General features: G+C 42.1%; 1 protein-coding gene across 2 annotated transcripts; it reads left to right on the top strand.

The window, feature by feature from the left end:
- The first annotated feature begins 3,574 nt into the window (after positions 1–3,574).
- LOC109894216 (SPARC-like protein 1) lies at positions 3,575–25,085 on the top strand. Of its 2 annotated transcripts, none has more exons than XM_020487515.2 (11): positions 3,575–3,882; positions 16,175–16,230; positions 16,364–16,429; positions 16,608–17,753; positions 18,052–18,163; positions 18,609–18,730; positions 19,723–19,840; positions 20,076–20,212; positions 20,603–20,751; positions 22,628–22,776; positions 23,021–25,085. In XM_020487515.2, the coding sequence occupies exons 2-11, from the start codon at positions 16,177–16,179 to the stop codon at positions 23,047–23,049; spliced, it is 2,082 nt and encodes a 693-aa protein (XP_020343104.1). In that variant the 5' UTR covers positions 3,575–3,882; positions 16,175–16,176; the 3' UTR covers positions 23,050–25,085. The 2 variants fall into 2 exon arrangements, with proteins under 2 accessions (XP_020343104.1, XP_020343106.1); XM_020487517.2 differs by having other exon boundaries at positions 3,577–3,882; positions 16,632–17,753.
- Positions 25,086–25,539: the final 454 nt, after the last annotated feature.

Below are 25,539 nucleotides of genomic sequence, written 5' to 3'. Positions count from 1 at the left end.
TGCCAAGTCAAAGACAAAAAGGCTTCTCAACAGTTTTTACCCCCAAGCCATAAGACTCCTCAACAGGTAATCAAATGGCTACCCGGACTATTTGCATTGTGTGTTCCCTCCCCACCCCAACCCCTCCTTTTACGCTGCTGCTACTCTCTGTTTATCATATTTGCATAGTCTCTTTAACAATACATTCATGTACATACATTCATGTACTACCTCAATTGGGCCGACCAACCAGTGCTCCCGCACAGTGGCTAACCGGGCTATTTGCATTGTGTCCCACCCACCACCCGCCAACCCCTCTTTTATGCTACTGCTACTCTCTGTTCATCATATATGCATAGTCACTTTAACCATATCTACATGTACATACTACCTCAATCAGCCTGACTAACCGGTGTCAGTATGTAGCCTCGCTACTTTTATAGCCTCACTACTGTATATAGCCTGTCTTTTTACTGTTGTTTTATTTCTTTACCTACCTATTGTTCACCTAATACCTTTTTTCACTATTGGTTAGAGCCTGTAAGTAAGCATTTCACTGCAAGGTCAACACCTGTTATATTCAGCGCACGTGACAAATAAACTTTTATTTGATTTGATATTTGATGCTAACACACGCACTCTACACACACGTACACATAGATTTTGTATTGTAGATATGTGGTGGTAGAGTAGTGGCACACACTTAATGTGTTGTAAAAAGTGTTTTGAAATGTAATGTCATGTAATATTTTTTATTGTACATAACTGTAACTGGATAGAAAACCAGGTGTCTGCTAACTGGGTTGAGGAGGCTGAGAAAGCCTGGACCTCAGTCCTGATGAGAGGCTGAGAAAGGCTGGACCTCAGTCCTGATGAGGACCTGCCTTACAACAGGCCTACAAGCCCTGTTGTAAGGCAGGTCCTCATCAGGCATCACCGTAACAACAGTGCCTATGGGCACAAACCCACTGTCGCTGGACCAGACAGGACTGGCAAAAAGTGCTCTTCACTGACTAGTCATAGGGGCGATGGTCAGATTCGAGTTTATCGTCAAAGAAATTAGCGTTACACCGAGGCCTGTACTCTGGAGCGGGATCGATTTGGAGGGTCCGTCATGGTCTGGGGCAGTGTATTACAGCATCATCAGACTGAGCTTTGAGCACGTCTGTGACCTGTTGGATCGGAGGGTGAGGGGCCATTCCCCACAGAAATGTCCGGGAACTTGCAGGTGCCTTGGTGGAAGAGTGCGATAACATTTCACAGCAAGAACGGGCAAATCTGGTGCAGTCCATGCGGAGGAGATCCACTGCAGTACTTAATGCAGCTGGTGGCCACACCAGATAGTGACTGTTACTTTTGATTTGGACCCCCCCTCCCCACCCTTTGTTCAGGGACACATTATTAAATTTCTGTTAGTCACATGTCTGTGGAACTTGTTCAGTTTATGTCTCAGTTGTTGAATCTTGTTATGCTCATACAAATATTTACACATTAAGTTTGCTGAAAATAAACGCAGTTGACTGTGAGAGAATGTTTATTTTTTTGCTGAGTTTAGAAGAGACTGACTAACATTGGCATAATTGAGCCATAATGCTTTTGTGGCTTGTGCATGGGCAGACCACATCTTACCAGAAAGAGTTTTGTGGGTTTCAATTATTTTCATTTAGTTGTAAACCTGATGTAAACAATCTGCCATTGCCAAGTGGATTTGGAGCAAGTTAAATATTGACAGCACAAGCGTGAATCTGTCTCAAGGCAGCAGTTTACAGTATTTACCCCAACCAAATTCAAAGTATGTGCAGCTCAAGGCACCCACTCCGCCAATGGGTTGATCTTTCATATGCTTGATTGCAGGCATTTTGGTTGTCGTGCCTTTGTGTTGAGCAGAAAAATAACCAGTCAGTTCGAGTATTGTTTGTTTAAGTTCTTGCTCGTGCTGTTGTTTTATTTTATGCTTTCTGATTGGATTATGAATGACACATGACTCGCACAATTGACCAGTCACATGTACTTATTTTGCAGTTATTTTTTTAACTTTTTATTAATAAGTTACCCAATCAAGGCAGGACCCCCAGTTACCTACGTGGGCCCCCTAACTCCTCTCCTTCCCCCATCTGATGATTCGCAGAGCAGCAGCAGGCAGCAACAGGCTGTCAACACTCATTGAGAGTGGGCTCCTGAGTTCTTCTGTGGTTGGCAGTTGCAGTACATATATAATATATACTGTGTATATATATTTGTTGCTGTCTCCTGGGCAGAGGGGCTTCAGTCCCGGTAAACCCCTACATTAACTTGGTCCTGACTGTGGCCTTCCCCTCTTAGCCACCTACTACATAACACAATGCTTATGTGTGTTCACACCACAGGAGGCTTCTGAGGGGAGGATGACTCATAATAATAGCTGTAATGGAGTGAATGGAAAGGTACACTATATATAGCAAAGTATCTGGCTCCCCTTTCAAATCAGTGGATTTGGCTATTTCAGCCACACCAGTTGCAGACAGGTTATAAAAGTGAGCACACAGCCATGAAAACTCCGTAGACAAACATTGACAGTAGAATTGCCTTACTGAAGAGCTCAATAACTTTCAACCTGGCACTGTCATAGGAGGCCATCTTTCCAAGAAGTCAGTTGGTCAAGTTTCTTCTCTGCTAGAGCTGCCCAGGTCAAATATAAGTGCTGTTATTGTGAAGTGGAAACGTCTAGGGGCAATAACAGCTCAGTCACACAAGCACACAGAGCAGGACTGCGGAGTGCTGAAGCGATTAGCACGTAAAAATCGTCTGTCCTATGTTGCAACACTCACTACTTTCCAGAGTTCCAAACACCTCTGGAAGCAACATCAGCACAATAACTGTTAGTCGGGAGCTTCATGAAATGGGTTTACATGGCAGAGCAGCAGCACAAGCCTAAAATCACCATGCACGATGCAGTGAAAACACGTTCTCTGGAGTGATGAATCACACTTCAGCATATGGCAGTCCAACGGAAAAATCTGGGTTTGGCGGATGCCAGGAGAATGCTACCTGCCCCAATGCATGGTGTCAACTGTAAAGTTTAGTGGAGGAGAAATAATGGTATGGGGCTGTTTTTCATGGTTTGGGCTAGGCCCCTTAGTTCCAGTGAAGGGACATCTTAACGCTACAGTATACAATGACATTCTAGATGATTCCATCGACCACCTTTTGGATGAATTGGAACACCGACTGTGAGCCAGGCCTAATCGACCAACATCAGTGCCCGACCTCACTAATGCTCTAGTGGCTAAATGGAAGCAAATCCCCATAGCAATGTTCTAACATCTAGTGGAAAGCCTTCCCAGAAGAGTAGAGGCAGTTATAGCAGCAATCGGGGGATCAACTCCATATTAATGCCGATTATTTTGGAATGAGGTGTTCGACAAGCAGGTGTCCACATGCTTTTGGTTAAGTAGTGGATCAAACACATGGGAACCATCTGTTCGATGTGTCCAATACCATTCCATTGATTCCATTCCAGACATTACTATGAGCCCGTCTCCCCTTTTAAGGTGCCACCGGCCTCTTGGGTTTCACGCGTCAGTGTATCATCCATTCTTGTGATTGTAAACCATTTCGGGTGATTTTAGTTGACCATAGGAAATACGAGCTTGCGTGTAATATTCTGCCATAAGGGTTTGATTGAATAAGCTCTCTCTCTTGCTTCCCTGCTTGGCTATACTCAGTTGACCGTCTCCTTTGCTGTGGTCCACTGTCCACTGTTTCCTTTGACATAGAAGGCATGAAAGACGAGGTGTGGTGTGTGTGTTGCTGGACGACACGCCAGTGTGCACTGTCTTGGGTGAGATAGGACATTGTGTGTGTATGTGTGTTTGCATCTTTGTGACCCAGTCTCAGACCTCTCCTTGCAGCTGCCAACACCAGGTAACAACTTTATCTTCTTCTCTCTTAGCTACATCCACTTGAAATTATCATTTAAAATTCCTTGAAGACACATTTTTGATGTCGCAAAAACTAAACCCTCAAAACGTATTTATTGTCTTACTGAGGAAATTGATACTGGGGATGTGGTGGTTACGTATTGTAATGAGAAGAGTGATTTTGTGTTATGTTAACTGCTCAGTCAATCTGCTCAGATGGGTATATTTTGGCCCCATTGTGTTGCATAGGGTGCATCTTCAGGATTGTATTAGGTGTTATGGATGTTTCAGACGTCTACAACTCCGTTTTTTCCTTTATGATTTTACATTAGCATGCATGCTTTAGAGAGCATTTCATTAAATGACTGGGTAAAAAAAACTTTATAAACTCTGCAAAGTTTGACCAAAGAGTAATCCCATTACCTTATGTAGCTAGTAAAACCGACAAAGACAACATTCACGTGATATTTATACCATTAGGCTAAAACAGAATCATCCCTTCTCAATCTTTTCCAAGTGATTTATCATTTTTAGCATTCAATACCCCCTCATGCTTTAGAGAGCATTTAATGTAATTACTGGGTAAAAAAAAAACATTAAAATCTCCACAAAGTTTGACCAAAGAGTAATCTCATTACCTTATGTAGCTAGTAAAACCAACAAAGACAACATTCACGTGATATTTATATTACACTGGATATTTTATATTTAATGGCTAAAACAGAATCATCCCGTTTCAATCTTTTCCAAGTGATTTATCATTTTTGTCATTCCCCCCAAACTCTCCAAACCCAGAGACAAAAAAGTTTGTGGACTTAGTCGACTCTATTTCCTATCTAGTAGCTTCTGGTGTTTGCTTTAGCGTCTGCTGAACTCTCAATGTGGCTTTTGAGAGACTGGCGCATCTCTGAAGGGAGAGCCTCACACAATGGCAACCGAGAGGAGGCGTGGGAGGGGGGTCAAGATTGAAATGTTCTAGAGTTGGGGAAAATGGTTTGTCCAACTTGTTTTTCAACCACTCCACAAATGTCTTCTTAACAAACTATAGTTTTGGCAAGTCGGTAAGGACATCTACTTTGTGCATGACAAGTCATTTTTCCAACAATTGTTTACACACAGATTATTTCACTTATAATTCACTGTATCACAATTCCAGTGGGTCAGAAGTTTACATACACTAAGTTGACTGTGCTTTTAAAACAGCTTGGAAAATTCTAGAAAAATATGTAATGGCTTCTGTGTCAATTGGAGGTGTACCTGTGGATGTATTTCAAAGCCTACCTTCAAACTCAGTGCTCTTTGCTTGAAATCATGGGAAAATCAAAAGAAATTAGCGAGGATCTCAGAAAAAAAACTGTAGACCTCCACAAGTCTGGTTCATCCTTGGGAGCAATTTCCAAACGCCTGAAGGTACCACGTTCTTCTATACAAACAATAGTGCGCAAGTATAAACACCATGGGACCAAGCAGCCATCATACCGCTCAGGTAGGAGAAGCATTCTGTCTCCTAGAGATGAACGTACTTTGGTGCGAAAAGTGCAAATCATTCCCAGAACCATAGCAAAGGACCTTGTGAAGATACTGGAGGAAACAGGTACAAAAGTAACTATATCCACAGTAAAACAAGTCCTATATCGACATAACCTGAAAGGCCGCTCAGCAAGGAAGAAGCCACTGATCCAAAACCACCATAAAAAAGCCTGACTACGGTTTGCAAGTGCACATGGGGACAAAGATTGCACTTTTTGGAGAACTGTCCTCTGGTCTGATGAAACAAAAATATAACTGTTTGGCCATAATGATCATCGTTATGTTTGGAGAAAAAAGGGGGAGGCTTCTATGCCGAAGAACACCATCCCACCCGTGAAGCACAGGGGTGGCAGCATCATGTTGTGGGGGTGCTTTGCTGCAGGAGGGACTGGTGCACTTCACAAAATAGATGGCATCATGAAGATAGAAAAATACGTGGATATACTGAAGCAAGATCTCAAGACATCAGTCAGGAAGTTAATGCATGGTCGCAAATGGGTCTTCCAAATGGACAATGACCCCAAGCATACTTCCAAAGTTGTGGCAAAATGGCTTAAGGACAACAACGTCAAGGTATTGGAGTAGCCATCACAAAGCCCTGACCTCAAGCCTATAGAAAATGTGTGGGCAGAACTGAACTGAACTGAAAAAGCGTGAGTGAGCAAGGAGGCCTACAAACTTGACTCAGTTACACCAGCTCTGTCAGTAGGAATTGTCCAAAATTCACCCAACTTATTGTGGGAAGCATGTGGAAGGCTACCTGAAACATTTGGCTTTTTAAAGGCAATGCTACCAAATACTAATTGAGTGTATGTAAACTTCTGACCCACTAGGAATGTGATGAAAGAAATAAAAGCTGAAATAAATCATTCTCTCTACTATTATTCTGACATTTCACATTCTTAAAATAAAGTGGTGATCCTAACTGACCTAAAACGGAATTTTTACTAAGATTAAATGTCAGGAATTGTGAAAGACTGAGTTTGAATGTACTTGGCTAAGGTGTATGTAAACTTCCGACTTCAACTGTATGTACTAATTGCACTTTGCCTCTTTTAAGGCCCAATACATCTGTTTTTATCTCATTATCAAAACATTAATTGGTAAATATGAAGTACCTTACTGTAATAGTTTTCCATAAAAAATAACAAAAAAACGATTTCTCAAGCAAGAATTTAGCTAGGAATGTGTCGGGAGAGAAAGGGTTCCCTTTCAGTCTGCACTCTCGGTACAACACAACTCACTTTCGCGACTTTGATTGAAGAACTGGAATCATGCCTGACAAGGCTAATGAAATCTGTGCCTTTCTGAAAATGATAACCTTCCACAGGTGATAACGATAACCCCGAGGCCACGAATTCATTCCTGCAATTCTTTCACTCTTCACCTCGATTGTGAGCAGGAACAATTCACGCTTCTGCAAAAAATAATAATACCGGAACATGAGATTATCTGACTTTGTGCCAACTAAACTGTCATGTTCACTCGTTGTGTGCTGGGGTTTGTATTTGTTCTCAGAGTTTTCTTGTCACAAAAAATGCGTTATTCTTCAATATGCTTCAGCAATGAGTAAGACGGCAAAACATTTGACCGAGACGATGAAGGCTAAGCTGGGTTCAGGTTCGGGACCATGTCTCCAGTCATGCGGTTGTACTATTTCTCCCATAGATACTCATGATTTATTTTGTTCGGCTTGGAACATGCTCAGGGGGCACTCTTTCAAAACCAGTCCAGCGGCTGCATGCAAACTCCTTAGATAGACATATAGCATTCTTGAGAAAGCTTGGGGTTAACATTGGCGACCTTCCTCTGCTGGATACCGGTACCTGCTAAGTTGCAGGACGTGGGGAGGGATTTGGGGCTGTGGTCAAAGCAAATAGAACTAGCCTGGCTGATTCGGTCTCCCACAGAGATTCACTGGGCCCAAGTTCGGATGACGACATGTTGTCTCTGGCGGGCTCAGGGGGGTTCTTGGTTGAGGACTTAATTCCGGGGCAGCTACCTCTTCACGCTAGTGATCGTCCTTCCCCGCAGAAGTGACCGTCCTTCCCGCTGAAGAAATCTTCCACATACCTGCCCCCTATGATTGCCGCAGTCCAAGCACCACCTGCCTCTTTTTCCGGTTTTCAGCAAGGAAGTGGCAACAACCTGGTCCAAGCCACATTCCCTTTCGTCCACCACTATTCTACAGTTCTACCAGACCGAGCTGCTGGCAGAGTAGGACCCAACTTTGACTGCCAGGTAGCCCCACACATTTCATTCTACTAATGTCCTGGTGCACTGTTCTGTTGCTCAGGGAAAGTATGGGAGCTACTGTGGTGGGAAAGTGTCATCTTTAGCTGACTCTCTTGGAGGTGCCAGAGAGGGACAGATAGATGTAATTTGATAAGAAGATTTCTCCGGCCCAGTTTGAGGCTAAAAAGAAGCAGGAAGAGGCGCTGCGTGGTTTTCTCACTCTGAGGTCTTTCGGGGCTGACTGTGGAGAACCTTCCCGAAAAGAGACAGGCGGAGCCCTACCAGCTAAGCGGGCTGACCCGCTTAGACACACAGTTGTCGAGAGTGGTGGAAATAAAAAATAACCAATTCATCCCAGTCCACGAGAGGGCATTATGCCCCCTCAGATGACACTTTACGGGAGACTCACTGCCTGCTGCGAACAACGTCGCACATGCGCAGTGTTACCCTAGATCATGTGAGGATGCAGTCAGGAGGCAGGCTGCAAGATGGTGCCGGCAGCTCTGCTTCTAGCTCCTAAGCAACTTTGCAGTAATTATTTTTGTGTGTGTTATTTCTTACGTTATTAACTCAGGACATTTTTTGTGTTATTACATACAGCCGGAAATTACTTTTGGATAAGAGAGCGGCGGTAACTTAACAGTATTACGATCGGGAATACGACTTTCCCGAATTGGATCCTTGGTTCGTACCCCCCCAGGGCAATTGAACTGATTCCAGAGGCTGATCCAAATCACCGCCTGCAGAGAAGAAGGATTCGGAGTGAACTTCTAGTCCGACTCAGGAGGTCCTCACACTATTCACCACATCCGAGTATTTTACTCATTAATGTTCAGTCTCTGGATAATAAAGAAGACGAGCTCAGGGCAAGAATTTCCATCCAGAGAGACATCAGGGATTGTAACATACTCTGTTTCACGGAAACATGGCTCTCTCGGTATATACTGTCTTTGTCCATACAGCCAGCTGGGTTCTCAGTATATTGCGCAGACAGGAATAAATAACTCTCTGGGAAGATGATTAACCACTCATGGTGTGATTGTGATAACATACAGAAACTCACGTCCTTTTGTTCACCCGACGTTGAATACCTCACAATCAAATGACCGTATTACATCCCAAGAGAATTTTCTTTGGTTATAGTCACAGCCGTGTATATTCCCCCTCAAGCCGATACCACGACGGCCCTCAAAGAACTTCGCTGGACTTTATGTAAACTAGACACTACATATCATGAGGCAACATTTATTGTAGCTGGGGATTTTAACCAAGCAAATTTGAGGAAAACACTACCGAAGTTCTACCAACACATTGACTGTAGCACTTGCTCTGGGAAAATATTAGACCACTGCTACTCAGCTTTGAAATGCCTACAAGGCCCTTCCCTGCCCTCCCTTCGGCAAACCTGATCACGACTCCATTTTGCACCTCCCTTCCTATAGGCAGAAACTCAAACAGGAAGTACCTGTGCTAAGGACTATTCAATGCTGAATCCAATCTTCAAGGTTGTTTTGTGTGTATCGGCTCTCTTCTATCTCCTCCTCTGACGAAGAGGTAGAACAAGGATCGGACGAAAATGCAGCGTGGCTATTGCAATCCATGTTTATTAAATAATAAAGAAACACGAACTATACAAAAACAATAAACGTAATGTGAAAACCGAAACAGCCCTATCCCTATCTATAACTAGTGAATCTAACGTGCCAATGTAAACTCAGATTTCTTTGATATAAATATGAACTTTATAAAACAAAACATGCATGTATTATGTAACATGAAGTCCTATGAGTGTCATCTGATGAAGATAATTCAAGGTTAGTAATTAATTTAATCTTTATTTCTGTTTTTTGCGAAGGCTATATTTTGCTGGAAAATGGCAGGGCTTATTGTGGTTTGGTGGAGACCTAACATAATGGTTTGTAATGCTTTCGCTGAAAAGCCTAGTTGAAATTGGACACTTTGCTGGGATTAACAACGAAAATAGATTTAAAATGATATAAGACATGTATGTTTTAGGAATTGTAATTATGAGATTTCTGTGGTTTGAATTTTGACGCCCTCTATTTTCACTGGTAGTTGTCATATCGATCCCAGTATCGGGATTGCAGCCATAACAGGTTAAAACAGTTTTAGAAACTTCAGAGTGTTTTCTATCCAAATCTACTAATAATATGCATATCCTAGCTTCTGTGCCTGAGTAGCAGGCAGTTTACTTTGGGCACACTTTTCATCCGGATGTGAAAATACCGCCCCCTAGCCTAGAGAGGATAACTAAGAGGTAAAGTTGCCAGACTTACTTTTCATATAATTTTATTAGTCCAATATGTTTTCATTAATTGAATTCACCTAGTCTATTTTATGAGAATTTGTAAGATTCTCATTTGCATAAAATAGACAGAGACCAGTCTTATCAAAAATAGATAAGAGTATTTATTCTCAGAGCGCGCTGCCATGTAACCACGAACAACAGTTTATATACAAAATATGACGTCATAGGTTATAAAATATTATTTCTTCCAACAGTTCAAAAGTTCATTCGAGATAAACCTTTTGAAATTTTTATCCATCACAGCAGACAGTTCCAGCTAATGGAAAACCTAAGAAAACACACACTGCCTTATCTAAACATCCCAGAGCTAAGTTGAGTCGGTTCAACCATAGGTTATCGACCCTTTCTCCTTACTTAAAAAAACCCACTTCCAGTCTTCTCCAACCTGGCTGGAATGGTATTTATTTTATTTAATTACCCCCTGTTTCTGGCTCCACAATCCCTCACTTATGAATTAATATTGTTAATCAGATATAATAAAACAGAGTATAAGTTTACTTAGTTACAGTTCTATTTAAAATGGGGATATTGTTTAGTCATTATTCATAAAATTCCTAACTTATCTTTTTCAAATGGACATTTTGAATAATATCCAAATTGATTGGTTACCACAAATGAGACAATTTAAACTTTTCCACGTTAACCTTGATACAGCTACGCTTTCAGGTTAATTAAAGTTTAATTCCCAAATAGCCTATACAGGTTTTATTAGTCATTATCATTAACTAATCAATTCAATTTGCTTTTACAAGCTATTTGGAACCAAACCCCCAGTTCTGATCCAATATTGACAGAACTCCCATCTTCGCGGGAATCCCATGTGGTTTCAGCCCTAGGGATAAGTGACCCTGGTGTTGAATGTACCATCACTTTCGAACTACTGGTTACACTTATGATAATCCAGCCAATCTCAATTGATTGAATATTATCGTCTCATTCAATGTAATAAATTAATTTGTAGAACATACCTTTTCAGGTTCTTCCAATTAAATCAGACATTTTAAACTTTTCCATATTAACCTAGATGAACCAACTTCTCAGGTTAATTCAAGTTTAATTCCCCGATAGCCTATCCTATCCATCATTATCATTGATTAATCAATTCAATTTGCTTTTGCAAATTCATTCACATCCAACACCCATATTGCAGATGGTTCATTGATGGTATTGATGGTTCATTAACGTCTATATATAGATAAACATCGTTTTGCCGCTCTCCAACGACTCAAAACCCAAACTTTTAAAAAGAGTACTCACTCCTACCAGTGAGCCTGTTTTTTAAAGGTCAAGAGGACACGAAATGACCAATAGTCCCGCAATACAGACAACTCTTTGTGTCGATCATGTATTGCCATTCCGCTGGCGACAGCCCAGCTCTGCCTAGTGCCATAGGCTCAGGAAGCAGTTACTTGGCCATCTTCGGCAGCCCTTGGGGCAGGTCGGGAAGCTTTGTGTTCTCTCGGAAATGAGACCGCCGGGAGCTTCCAGGATGACTCGGAGGCAAGGTGGGAGCCCTGGGCGTGCGAGCGAAATCCAAATTCCTCTCCCTCCATCGTTCCATAATCGCCCATCGATACAAATGGTGGTCAAAGCAATGAGGGAATCGAGCTCCATAGGCAACTCCCATGCTGCAAGCTCGTCCTTGACCTCCTCCGAGACACCGTGCAGGAACATATTGAACAGTGCCTCTTGATTCCAAGAGGTGCAGAAATTCACTGCATAATCAGCTACACTGTGGGAGTCCTGCCGCAGCTGGATTAGCTTCCGGGTGGCTTCTCGCCCGGAGAACGGGGCATCAAAAACCTTCCTCACGAACCCCTCCAGACTAGCGCATATACTGTTGTTCCCACATGGCAGTAGCCCACGTGAGAACCCTCCCGAACATCAGCGTGATGAGGTAGGCTATCTTCGAGCGATCCGAGGGGAAGGAAGAGGGCTGGAGCTCGAAGACAAGGGCACACTGAGCTAGGAACGCCTGACAGGTGCTCAGCTCTCCATTGAAGTGTTCTGGAGGAGTTAACCGAGAAGGTGGAGTGAACGATGAGACGGCGCTGCTAGCAGCTGAGTCATTGAGGAGCTGTGGGGTTACCACCATGGTAGGTAGGTTCCCAGACAACCCGTGGAATTGCTCCAGCAAACTGTCCAATGCCTGGTCATGGCGTTCAGCCAACATTTGGCAACAGAACTGGCAACAGACAAACAGAGAACACAGGTATAAATACACAGGGGATAATGGAGAAGAAAGGCGACACCTGGAGGGGGGTGGAAAGAATCACAAGGACAGGTCAAACAAATATTCCATAAAAAATCTGCCGTTTCCAGCTACAATAGTAATTTACAACATTAACAATGTCTATACAGTATTTCTGATCAATTTCACGTCATTTTAATGGACAATTTTTTTTTTTAAACAAGGATATTTCTAAGTGACCCCAAACTTTTGAAAGGTAGTGTACATTTTACAGACACAGTATATTTTACATTTGTTATCTTGTTGTTATTAGTCCCACCCTTCAGCTCCATTCAGCTCCTCCCATCTATCTCTTAAAACTCTTACAAATATTGCATTATATTTTTCAACTGTGCTGTGATGCTTTAGAAAAGTTCTGAACCTTTCTATTCTCATAGTTTCTACAGATGGTAAATTAAAGATTTTTTTTTACAAAAAGTATTATTATATTATTCATCGATTGGGAATTACTTTTCAAATCACCCAGCATTGCTATATGCAGCGTTAGCTCCAGGTAAATGTTACAATTCTTCAGCCATTCCTGGACCTGTGACCAAAAACAAGCTACATATGGACTGTACCAAAATGAATGAGCTATTGACTCTGTTTATTCGCAGTAAAATCTCCAGAGCTGGGAAGGTTGTATCCCCCCATATATATAACATTATTTTGGTTGCAAGAATATTGTACAATAATTTTTATTTAAAAATGCTACGTTTTTTAAATCTGGCGTCGTTTTGCCTTTCCATTCATGAACCATGTGCTATGGAATCGGTACATCGAAAATCTCTTCCCAACTATTTTGAAATATACACTACCGGTCAAAGGTTTTAGAACACCTACTCATTCAAGGGGGTTTCTTTTATTTTTACTATTTTCTACATTGTATAATAATAGTATAATAATAAACATTATAACTATGAAATAACACATGGAATCATGTAGTAACCAAAAAAGTGTTAAACAAAAAATATATATTTTATATTTGTGATTCTTCAAATAGCCACCCTTTGCCTTGATGACAGCTTTGCACACTCTTGGCATTCTCTCAACCAGCTTCACCTGGAAAGCTTTTCCAACAGTCTTGAAGGAGTTCCCACATATGCTGAGCACTTGTTGGCTGCTTTTCCTTCACTCTGCGGTCCGACTCATCCCAACCATCTCAATTTGGTTGAGGTCGGGGGTTTGTGGAGGCCAGGTCATCTGATGCAGCACTCCATCAATCTCCTTCTTGGTCAAATAGCCCTTACTCAGCCTGGAGGTGTGTTGGGTCATTGTCCTGTTGAAAACAAATGATTGTCGCACTAAGCCCAACGCTGTGGTAGCCATGCTGGTTTAAGTGTGCCTTGAATGTGCCTTAAATAAAATGAATCATTCAAAGTTCTTGAAATGTTCCATATTGACATATCTTAAAGTAATGGACTGTTGTTTCTCTTTGCTTATTTCAGCTTTTCTTGCATAATATGGACTTGGTAAATAGGGCTATCTTCTGCCACCTTAACCGGTCACTCCGGTTGTCCCCGGCATGCCTGCAGGCACTGGCCCAGTGGGGTACTGTTGCAAGGGGTGCTCATGGGACAGGTGTTATTCCGCAAGGTGGTCATAATAGACGTGTTCCTCTAAGTGTGGGGCACACTGTGTGATAGCTACTCAAATCGGGGGTATGGATGGTGGACAGAGTGCCCAACATTTAAATTACCTGGAGCTTCAGAGGATGTAATTGGCGTTCATGCATCTCCTCCCACGTTTGATGGGCTGGTATGTGCTGGTCAGTGGAGGCTACACCCCTGGGTGGCTGCCCAGATATGGGAGAGGTTAGGCAGGGCCGATGTAGATCTTTACGCAACGCAAGAAAACAAAAGTTATTGCGCACCAGTGGTCTTGGACCCTGCTGTACCTATTGGGCCCACATGGGATTTAGCTCTGGTTTTGGAGGCATTGTGTGCTGCCCCCTTTGAGCCTCTGGAGTTGGTGGATCTGAAGATCATCTCCTGCAAGAGATCTCTGCTCATGGCTTTGGCCTCGGCTAAATGTGTTGGGGGCCTCCACGCCTTTTCCGTACAGCGTTCCTGTCCACCCCTGGCGACTCTAAGGTGACGTTGTGTGCTAATGTGGCCTTCATGGTTATGACTTACATGTCTTTAGCCTTTGAGCTTATTTTCCTTTTCACCTCCTCCTTTTGCTTCTGTAGAGCAACAGAGGTTTCATGCCCTGTCCAGTACTAGCTTTATGCACGCACTTTGAGCGGACTCGAGATAACCGGTTATGTGACCAGCTTTTTGTCTGTTTAGCTAATCCAGCTCGTAGCAGGGCGCTCTTTAAGCAACGTCTCGCCTACTGGCTTGTGAAGGCTATCACCCTGGCATACAGCAGCAAGTGGTAAGGGTTATTTAGCGGTGTACCTGCCCACTCGACCATGGGTTTGGCAGCGTCTTGGGCTCTTTTTGAAGGATTGACTGTAGGGGATATTTGCGCTGGGGCAAGTTGGGCATCACCACACACATTTGTGAGGTTTTATAGCTTGGATGTCACTTCTCCCAGTGTAGCCCACAGTGTGGTTACAGCTGGGACAGGAGAGGGTCATTAGGCAGCGCATAGTGTGCATAATACCCAGACTACCTTGCGGGGGGAGGTCTGGGTGGTCTGCCATGGGCCATTTCAGTTGGTATCCATTGGGGCCGGCTTGGGGCGGGATTTGAATTCTACATAGTTGTGTTGAACCGACAGGGTTTGATAGGTTACTTTCTAAATAGAAATCATTAAAGTTACTAGTTACCTGTCCAAACTTGTATCAGTAATGTCATTTTTGGATTACCCAAACTCAGTAACATAATCTGATTACTTTCCTATTATGAGGCATTAGTAGAAGACACAAAGGAATATTACCAATTGAACAACATCTATTGCAGGATCAATCAATGTTAGAGTTTGTCCCGCCCTGGCCTTAGTATTCTGTGTTTTTGTTATTATTTTGGTTAGGCCAGGGTGTGACATGGGGATTTATGTGGTTTGTTTTGTCTGGGGTTGTTTGTAGTTATGGGATTGTGGTTAGAGTAGTACTCTAGGTAAGTCTATGGTTGCCTATAGTGGTTCTCAATCAGAGGCAGGTGTTTATCATTGTCTCTGATTGGGAACCATATTTAGGCAGCCATATTCTTTAGGTCTCTTGTGGGTGATTGTTCCTGTCTTTGTGGCACCAGATAGGACTGTTTCGTTTTTTTCATGGTTTGTAGATTGGTGTATTTTTCATCTTTATTAAAGATATACAAAACTAACCACGCTGCATTTTGGTCCGCCTCTTTCACCAGAAGAAAAGCGTTAGAGTTTAGCTGGCCAATAATGGATGTTGCATTTTACTTTATCGGTTAGGTATATTTCTAACCCATTGCTTTCTACTTCAATACAGATAAAGATATAGCCCAATCGTATTATTATGTTAAACTACATCTGTCAGATTTCTAGTCATTTCAGTTGATTAAATACATACCCCTTGATCTTCAAGAAATTACTTGGAAATATTGATTAGAAAATATTTTTAACTGAACATGACCCAAAAACGAAGGACTTATTAGCCTACTATTTTTGCTGTAAATGATTAAGCCCCATTGCTTCAAAGCATTGTTGAAAAATAAATGCTGTTGTCATGGAATGGCAAGCCTTGAGCACTTCCCGAAAATGTCTATTTGCTTGTGAAAAAAGATCACCTGGCCTATTGTTAAATTATTTTGTTTGTGACACTTTGATATCTCAATTTCAGTCAATTAAAAGTGCACAAGTTTGAGCATGCATCCGTTAGGCCTATTGAAAATATTAAATCAGCTCAAATTAGATTGAGCAATAAAAAGTCCCACTCATGGTATTCATAAAGGGACAAAGGGAAAATGTATTTTGACTGCACTGGTCCTTTAAACTTTATACTCAATTATAAATACTAATAAATAATATATTCCATTTAATTTGATGTCGTTATAGGTATGAAGACCCGTTTAATATTCCTTTGGCTATTGGCCTCAGCATTTGCTGTGTCTGTAAGTACTGATAAATCCACTCTTACTTTATGAACAGCTTTTTAATAAAAATGTATGATGCCAATCATTGTAGCCCTGTTGAATAACCACAAGTCTAATGATGTTTTATAAAGAATTATTTGCTATTCCCAAGGTCAAAGGCAAACCTCACGACAAACATGAAGCTTTGTCCAAGTCCTCACACATAGCTAAACAGAAGGTAAAGTGCATCCAACTCCTGTATTTTAAATAGGTTCCATACTGTAAATAAACCCCATATCTATAAAAACAGAACACATTGACAAGGATTCTCCAGAAACTTTACCTTTCATTATATGAATGGCAAAAGTTTGTCCAGAAGCTATATCTTTTGTTATATTTACAAACTGTTTTTCCAGAAACTTTTCATTTCGTTTTCCAAGGACATTGTTCCAGATGAGGTCAATGAGGGGGAGGTCCTGCCAACCTTCATGACCTTTGAGTCTAGCAGTCAGGAGCAGGAGGACGAGGACATAAGCTATAAGGACAATGCTAATGTTAATGTGGGTCCCTCCAATGAGGGAGGGGTGTTTGAGGTGTCCGACAGTGGTGAGAGGCGCACCCCCGTCCTGCTGAGAGATAAGGCACTGGTGGACCTCCTCCAGGGGGAGTCAGAGGTGGAAGAGGAGGAGGAGGAGGGAAAGATCGAGTCTGAGGAGACACAGTCTGAAGAGGAGGAGGAGGGAGAAGAAGAGGTGGGAGACTTGGAAAAGGAGCAGGAAGATGAGGAGGTGGTAGAGGTGGATGTGGAGGCAGAGAAAGAGGCGGAAAAGGTGAAGGCGATGGAGGAGGAGTCAGTTGAGGATGAGGAGAAGAGAGAGAAAGAGGACGAGGAGGAACATGTGGTCGGGGACAGAGGAGTAGAGGAAGAGGTTCAAGTTGAAGAGATGGACAGCAACACCGAGCCTGAGATTCCAGAGGATCTGGACTACGCCAGCGACAGTGACAACACAGAGCCTCTTGAAACCGAGCTTGAGGAAGGGAAACCCCTCGCCGAAGACGCCCAGTTCCTTTCAAATAAGAAAGTGGAGGCCGAGGTGGAGGAGAAAGAAGAACAAGCTAGCAAGGAGGACGAAATCCCCACTGCCACTGATGACTATGAGTCCCAGCCAGACATACAAGAAGCCGAGTTCACTGAGAGCCAGGAAGTGCTCGGCCAGTACAAGTACGATTCCCAAGAAAAGGGGACCAATAAAAAGGACGCAGACACAGACACTGAACTCCAAGAGACAAAGAACAGTGTGGATCTTGATGGGACACATCTTTCAGTAGAAGGGGGAGAAGAGAAGGAGGAGAAGAACATAAACAAGAGTGCCAGTCACACCAGAGGCAAAGCCAGGAAGCAGAGGAAGAACCAGAGAGTGAGGAAGCACCCCCTACAGAGGGATGAGGCCCCACCAGGAGAGGGAGTCCCAGACCACCAGGGGGATGAGGGTGTGAAGGAGCACTACCGCACCACCGACAGTGCTGTATACAAGCCCAAGAGGAGAAGAGCAGGGAAATGGGTAACACTCATCACATATCGCCCATTAGCTATAATGCAATGTCATCCTAAAACTTCAACCTACATTGAACCATGTAACCCCTATATAAAGCTAGGCCCTTTTCTGCAGGTGACCTATTTGAAATTAAACTGATGATCCATGGATGGATCTACTCTATTCCCAGAGCTTCCCAAAATGTGTGTACTATACAATATAGGAAATAGGGTGTAATTTAAAATGCAGCCCACATCTTATCTATTAACATCTGTGGGTGGTTTGTTGACCTCTATTGAGATTTCACCTTCTGTTTCCTACCCAGGCTCCTCTGGTGGGAATGAACCCGGTCCAGATCAGGGCGACAGTGGACCTCTACCCCAGCACCAGGCCCTCTTTGGCGGCCAGCCTATACAGACCCCAAGCATCCGCTGCCGGTAAGTGTAAATCTCAGCAAGGCACTCACACACACACACACATACACACCAGGAATCTGCTGACTGGGCCTTTTCACTAACACTCCCAGAAGAATAGTGCCACGCTACCAAAACAAACTCCCTCTCGTCTCTGCTGGATTAAGGGGTCAATGAGCGAGCTCATGTTGAATTCGAGCACTGTACAAACTCAAATGGCAATGGAATGCAGGGGGTAATGGCTGTGGTGGTAGTGCTGGGGTTTCCATTGACATCTATAACCAATGGAAAGTACATACTTGTGAATCATAATTAAGACATGATTAAAACATTAATAACACATGAACAAAGTATAAATACAATGACTTAGTGAATCTAGCAGAAAATAAACATCAATGTTCGCATCAATGTTCCACTGATATAAAATTATAGGGCATGAGTGTGTTTAGGTATTTTTTTTCTCTTTTAGACCCTTGTGAGAACTTCCGTTGTAAACATGGAAAGACCTGTAAACTCAACAAGGAGAAGAAGCCTGTGTGTGTGTGTCATGAGCCTTCTGCCTGCCCACAGAGTGTCACTGACTATGATCATGTGAGTATGAACAGTGGTCATTGGGGTGCCAGGTGCGTTTCAGTGTTTTAAATCGTTGCCTCTGAATCATATATACCGTAATGAAACAGGCAGGGAGCAGGTCTCAAACCCTTGACCTTCTAGCCCGAAGTCCAGCACGCTATCGACTGTGCCCCAAAAGCATGCTTGAGCGGCAGAGTCGATATCCGCGCTTATAAACACAATACTATACAGTATGTTACAATACTATACATTATGTTACAATACTATACAGTATGTACTGCTGCGAGCATGGGTTGAACCTGACCCACTGCTCTAGCATGTTCTCTCTATCCTGTCAAATAAACATAAACAATACGAAAGGAGTTCCTTTAAAAACATTTGGGAAAAGTTGCTATTAGGGTCAGGCCATGGAAATTGATGTCACGTTGGTATGAAGAGATTCGGGAGACAGGCTCAGGAATGCAAATTACAGCGTGTGGTGTAAAGGCACGGGGATGAAGACCAAACAAACACGTAGCAAAAACACAGGGTTGAAACCCCCCAAAAAGAGCAAGGAGTACCTAAAATAAATAACACTAACGCACAATGATTATCACACGGGACTAGACCCGTAATCATCTGCGCAATCCACAAGGGCACGAAAGCCCAAAACACACAGCACAGGTACTCACACGCACCAACGGACATTATAACAATAATCGACCCCACTATGGTGAACAAAGGGCACATATATACAAATACAATCAGTGGGAACAGGGGACAGGTGTGCGCAATGAAAGTTCATTGCAACATTGGGGCAACATTGGGGAGCTGTTGGTTCTGTCTAGAATTGTATCTGCAGACCTCTGTTCCTAAGACAGGTGCACTAGCCTCAGTCCCGATAGAGTTGACTATATTGGAAATATGTGATGCTTAGTTGCTTACCAAGAGCAGGATCACTACAATATCTTTATCTGAAGCATGTTCTTTGTTAAATCCATAACTCATGAAGTCATTTATCTTTCATGCAGGTATGTGGAACTGACAATGTCACCTACACACCCTGTGAGTTCTTTGCCACTAAGTGCAACCTGGAAGGCACCAAGAGAGGCCATAGACTTCACCTGGACTACACTGGAGTCTGCAAATGTAAGACAGCTATAGTCAGACCACCTCTACAGTTTCTGACCAATACAGTAACTAACATGAAATAACTACATAAAGTATAACACATTTTTGTCAATTTCTTCTACTCCCTATATTTTTATTTCTCTCTCTCGTTTGTTTCTCACACTCTATATAATTCCCTCATCTTACCTTGTCTCTTCCTCTCCTCTCTTTTTCACTCTCTCTCTTTCTTCCCCTACCTTACTCTCTCTGTTAGTCATAGCACCCTGTATGACTGGCGAACTGGTCCAGTTTCCTCTGCGTATGCGCGACTGGCTGAAGAACGTCTTGCTGCATCTCTATGAACATGACTCCATGTCCCCTGGCTTCCTCACCCCCAAGCAACGCATCAGAGTGAGTAAACATATTTTTTTATTTGGATTTCATTTTTATACATTTTTATTTAATTGAATATCATTGGATCCATAGATTTGAAAAAAACTCTCTTATGGACACACTTAACTATAAGCTTAAAATATGAGGGTAACACTTTACATTAGACATACCATCTATAAAGGGGTTATAGTAGTTTAATTATTTATATTTTCTAAATAATTTATATTAATATAAAGGGGCTTTATGAAGTTTAACCAACTGCATTCTTAGTGATTGATAGTATACATCTCAAAGACACAAAATCACCAGCACCTCACAACTGATTTTCTTGTTAGCACATATTCATATTAAATTCAATACAACTTTAATATTCATGTGTGACCATAAATGATGATGTCAATCTCCCAGGTGAGAAAGATCCACGAGAGTGAGAGGCGCCTCCATGCCGGCGACCACCCCATTGAGTTGCTGGCCCAGGACTTTGAGAAGAACTACAACATGTACATCTATCCCGTGCACTGGCAGTTTGCTCAGATGGACCAGCACCCTTCTGACAGGTACAGTACTTCAGGAAAAGATGCATTTGTTTGTTGATGTCATAATCATGAAAAAGAACCAGAACGTAATTTTACACTGAGAAGCAAGAGCCTCTTGCTTACGCCAAGCTTTCATTGAAATTAATATGAGCGTCTGTAAAAAGTTACACGCCTAGTGCAGCAGGCCAATATTAAAGAAGTGTAGCTATATGTCTTTGATATGATTCAAGAGTGAATAGCTTCACTTGGAGCTGTTCATCTACACAAGACATTACGGTTTTGTTCTCTGATTACGGTTCTCATTGTGAATCAGATACATGGTGGGTCTGAATCTAATATGAGATTAAGAATCAGTTTAACTGTGTCACGCCTTGGTCATTGTATTTTGTGTTTTCGTTATATATTTGGTCAGGCCAGGGTGTGACAGGGGTTTATGTTATTGTATTTCGTATTGGGGTTTGTAGTATTTGGGATCGCGGCTGATTAGGGGTGTTGTATAGGCTTGGCTGCCTGAGGCGGTTCTCAATCAGCAGTCAGGTGATTCTCGTTGCCTCTGATTGGGAACCGTATTTAGGTAGCCTGAGTTTCGCTTTGTCTTTCGTGGGTGATTGTTCCTGTCTCTGTGTAGTTTCACCAGATAGGCTGTAGTTAGGTTTCACGTTCCGTTTGTTGTTTTCGTATTTCTATAGTTATTTCATGTATCGTCAGTTTTCTCATTAAACTATCATGATTAACCACCACGCTGCATTTCGGTCCGACTCTCCTTCAACAAACGAAGAACGCCGTTACAAACTGAGCATTTCACATTTGAGTATACCTTAAAGGCCCATAGAGTGGGTAACACAAGTGGAAGCACAGCTGGGATATAACTGGAATTAGTCCCTTTGGGTAAATCCAGTTCAGACTGTGCGTGAATCGGTTCCAGTTTTGGGGTCAGACTCCCCCATATTCAATCCCCAATGGAATAAAATGGAGTGAAACAGGTAAGCACAATTTCAAAATCAAATAAAATCAAAGTGTATTTGTCACATGCGACTAATACATCAGGTACAGTGAAATGCTTACCTACAAGCCCTTAAACAACAATGCAGTTATAAGAAAAAAGAAAGAAAGTAAGAGATAAGAATACCAAATAATTAAAGAGCAGCAGTAAATAACAATAGCGGGGACATATACAGGGGGTACCGGTACAGAGTCAATGTGCAGGGGCACCGGTGTTGAGGTAATTGAGGTAATATGTGCATGTAGGTAGAGTTATTAAAGTCACTATGCATAGATAATAACAGAGAGTAGCAGCAGCATAGAAGGAGGGGGGGGGGGCAATGCAAATAGTCTGGGTTGCCATTTGATTAGCTATTCAGGAGTCTTATGGCTTGGGGGTAGAAGCTGTTAAGAAGCCTCTTGGACCTAGACTTGGCACTCCGGTACCGCTTGCCATGCGGAAGCAGAGAGAACAGTCTATGACTAGGGTGGCTGGAGTCTTTGACAATTTGTAGGGCCTTCCTCTGACACCACCTGGTATAGAGGTGCTGGATGGCAGGAAGCTTGGCCCCAGTCATGTACTGGGCCATACGCACTACCCTCTGTAGTGCATTGCGGTCGGAGGCCGAACAGTTGCCATACCAGGCAGTGATGCAACTCGTTAGGATGCTCTCAATGGTGCAGCTGTAAAACCCTTGAGGATCTGAGGACCCATGCCAGTCCTCTTAGGGGGAATAGGATTTGTCGTGCCCTCTTTGTGACTGTCTTGGTGTGCTTGGACCATGTTAGTTTGTTGGTGATCTAGGTGCCAGTAAAGCACAATTAGAGACACACATTTTTGTTTTCTGTTGCAAAATGTTTAAAAACGTTCTCCATTGCATAGGCTTATGAACATGACACTGGTGTTCCTATCCAGGTTCCTGTCCCACTCTGAGCTGGCCCCCCTGAGGGTCCCGTTAGTCCCCATGGAGCATTGTACCTCCCGCTTCTTCCAGGAGTGTGACGCAGACAAAGACAAACATGTGTCCTTCAGGGAGTGGACCCACTGCTTTGGCATCAAGGATGGTAAGAGTGGCAGTCTTATACAAAGTGTAAGCAATTCATTGACCAAAGAATGAGGCTTGCGTGACATTGGCAATGTTGTGATAGTTGTAGTAGTTACATGTGAGTGAATTAATGAATGCTGCATTACTGTAGCTTACAGAAGGACCATGGTCATGTGCTTTCACACATTTGATAGTATGACCCTGCATTGTGAACTCTTGTAAAGATGTCATCTCTTGTGATTTTCCATTTTCCCCCTCTGCAGAGGACATGGATGTCAACCTGCTCTTCTGAGTCCAATCAGTACCTCATCAAGCAACCAGCTTAAATAAGCATTTAACAAAATAACCTTCAATCATGGCAGAACCACATACCTTAATTGGAGAGTCACTTGTGTTGATTTCAACTGTATGTTTTTGGGATGTTCTGTAAAGTTAGCCTGGTGGAACCAGCCTGATCTCTGTGTTCACCATTCTATTTAACTTCACATATCAGTCTGGCATTGCTCCTTATTGAAACTGTTTGAGCCTATATCTGTAACGAGAGCCATTATTCAAAGCTAACTTGTCAGTGATGAAATCACCTTTAACCAATCAAAGGACGACCTAATTCAAAGCACAGGATTTTGGGGGTGGGTTTTCTGAGAGGATGCTGATTTGACCAGTAATTTCTTGGCTTGTCCAAAACTCCCATCTACAATGGCTACTGAGATTTTTTATAGCAAAGTTCCACCCCTAGTCGACATAACAAACCACAGATATAAGGAACAGTTCACAAAGTGAGACTTTATAAATGAGAAAGGAGTATCCCGTAGCCAGATACCATTCGCTATAAATTATTGTTCAGTTTGGCCCCTAAGACGAGGTTGCTATCTTGTTCCTGTTACTCCTAGTACAAAAACACCAACTCATCCAATGGCATAAATCAATTGTCAAGTCTAGACACTACCACACACTTCCCCCAAGGCCAAAGGAGGGAGTGACTGGCGCACAGACATTGTGGAAACCAGTAATTGGTTCCCCATTAATCACACCATCCCTTCACATGGTTTAACAGATACATTCACATATGAAGACAATGTTCCCTCCTGTCCTGTTCCCTTTCTGATATTCTGCATAGCACCAGGGACATGTGAAAGACAAGCCTGACCTCTCCCCTCTCTGGGCCCCAGTTGTCTGAACCCCAGCTGAGGGAAGAAGTGCAACTGCCAACACCAGAGTCCAAAGGGAAACATTCTAATAACAAGTAAGCATATTATGCAGATAAGACATCTTTATTATCTGTTACCCAGCTAATTCTGATTCATCCACCACACAGTGTAGCTATTACAGTGAAATACTACCATGCTATTGTTTGAGGAGAGTGCAGAGTTATGAACTAAAAAATGTAAACCAATTAGGCACATTTGGGCAGACTTGATACAACATTTTGAAATGAAATGCAATGGTTCTTTGGATCAGTCTAAAACGTTGCACATACACTGCTGCCATCTACTGGCCAGCATCTAAATTGTGCCTAAACTGGAATAATACATTGTGGCCTTGCTCTTGCATTTCAAAGATGATGAAAAAAAATATGCTTTTTTCTTTGTATTATTTACCAGATCTCATGTTATATTCTCCTACACTAATTTCACATTTCCACAAACTTCAAAGTGTTTCCTTTCAAATGGAATCAAGAATATGCATATCCTTGCTTCAGGTCCTGAGCTACAGGCAGTTAGATTTGGGTATGCAATTTTAGGTGAAAATGTAAAAAAATAATAATAATAAAAACATTTTAAAAAGTCTGATCATTAAATCAGACCAAGGTAAAGCAAATTTGGATCTATAAATATGTGGATGTTCTGTGATACTGTATGTAGATACTGTATAGCTGATAGTGGTATTAGTAGAGTAGGTGATTGTATTTTTTAAACAATTAACAATGATATCAGTGTTATGAACACATTCCAAGAGGGGGAAAGTTTACGAGTGCTTTTTGTAGATGACAATAAACAAAACAAAAATGGACTTCTATGCAGGTGAAACAAATCACAAATCACTTTTTGGCCAAAATATTACAGTATTTATTTTAAACATAAAAAAAGCTATAGTTTTATGCGGGTGCATTTTTTGTATGGAAACCATTTATAATTGACTCTCACAATAAATTGAGCTTAGAAATAAATACTCTATTCATGTCAAAAAGAGAAATTTTAATGGCAGTAAATGTAGTAGAACATATGATGTTGACAGAATTACTAAGAGTTGAATGTTGTAACTGTTTTTTATGTCTTGCCTGATATAGCTACTTCACTAACCATTCTAATAAAAGTCATGTTGACCTCATCGGATCTCATCACATTCCTGTTTGATTGTTTTACTTCATGCACAATTGAATTGAATGTAACTTTATTGATCCCCCCCCCCCCACGAGGAAAATGTAATCAATAAAGTTATTTCATGCACTATGATACATTTATACAATGAAGAGAAAGTACTCCAGTATTTAGTTTTTAGGTTACACTGAATTACACTCAAGCCTTCTTTATATTCTTATTTGTAGTGTACAATGACATAATAGGGAAGTAATTGTAATAAGTTGTTGTTGGTGATGTCACTTTCACGTCAGTGGTGATGCTTTGTCTCTTTTAGTTTAAATGAAAATAATAACCGGCATCTATTTTACACAGCCACCACAGGTGAACAGTTGACTCATCCAACAAAGGCTTATAATAAGGACATAATCGTAATATGATAATATGGTTCAGATTCCTGGTCTAGGTTTTGCAATCCATGTGAT

Source organism: Oncorhynchus kisutch, linkage group LG7 (assembly GCF_002021735.2).
Source record: "Oncorhynchus kisutch isolate 150728-3 linkage group LG7, Okis_V2, whole genome shotgun sequence".
In the NCBI taxonomy this organism is placed as follows: domain Eukaryota; kingdom Metazoa; phylum Chordata; class Actinopteri; order Salmoniformes; family Salmonidae; genus Oncorhynchus; species Oncorhynchus kisutch.
The sequence above is the reverse complement of the archived record's forward strand: the minus strand, read 5'-3'. Positions and strand labels throughout refer to the sequence as shown.

Excerpts from the sequence above, each read along its gene's own strand:
- LOC109894216 (XM_020487515.2), top strand. The coding sequence starts at position 16,177 with ATGAAGACCCGTTTAATATTCCTTTGGCTATTGGCCTCAGCATTTGCT. Across the intron at positions 16,231-16,363 it reads CCTCAGCATTTGCTGTGTCT|GTCAAAGGCAAACCTCACGA; the intron begins GTAAGTACTGAT and ends GCTATTCCCAAG. Across the intron at positions 18,164-18,608 it reads ACCCCAAGCATCCGCTGCCG|ACCCTTGTGAGAACTTCCGT; the intron begins GTAAGTGTAAAT and ends TTTCTCTTTTAG.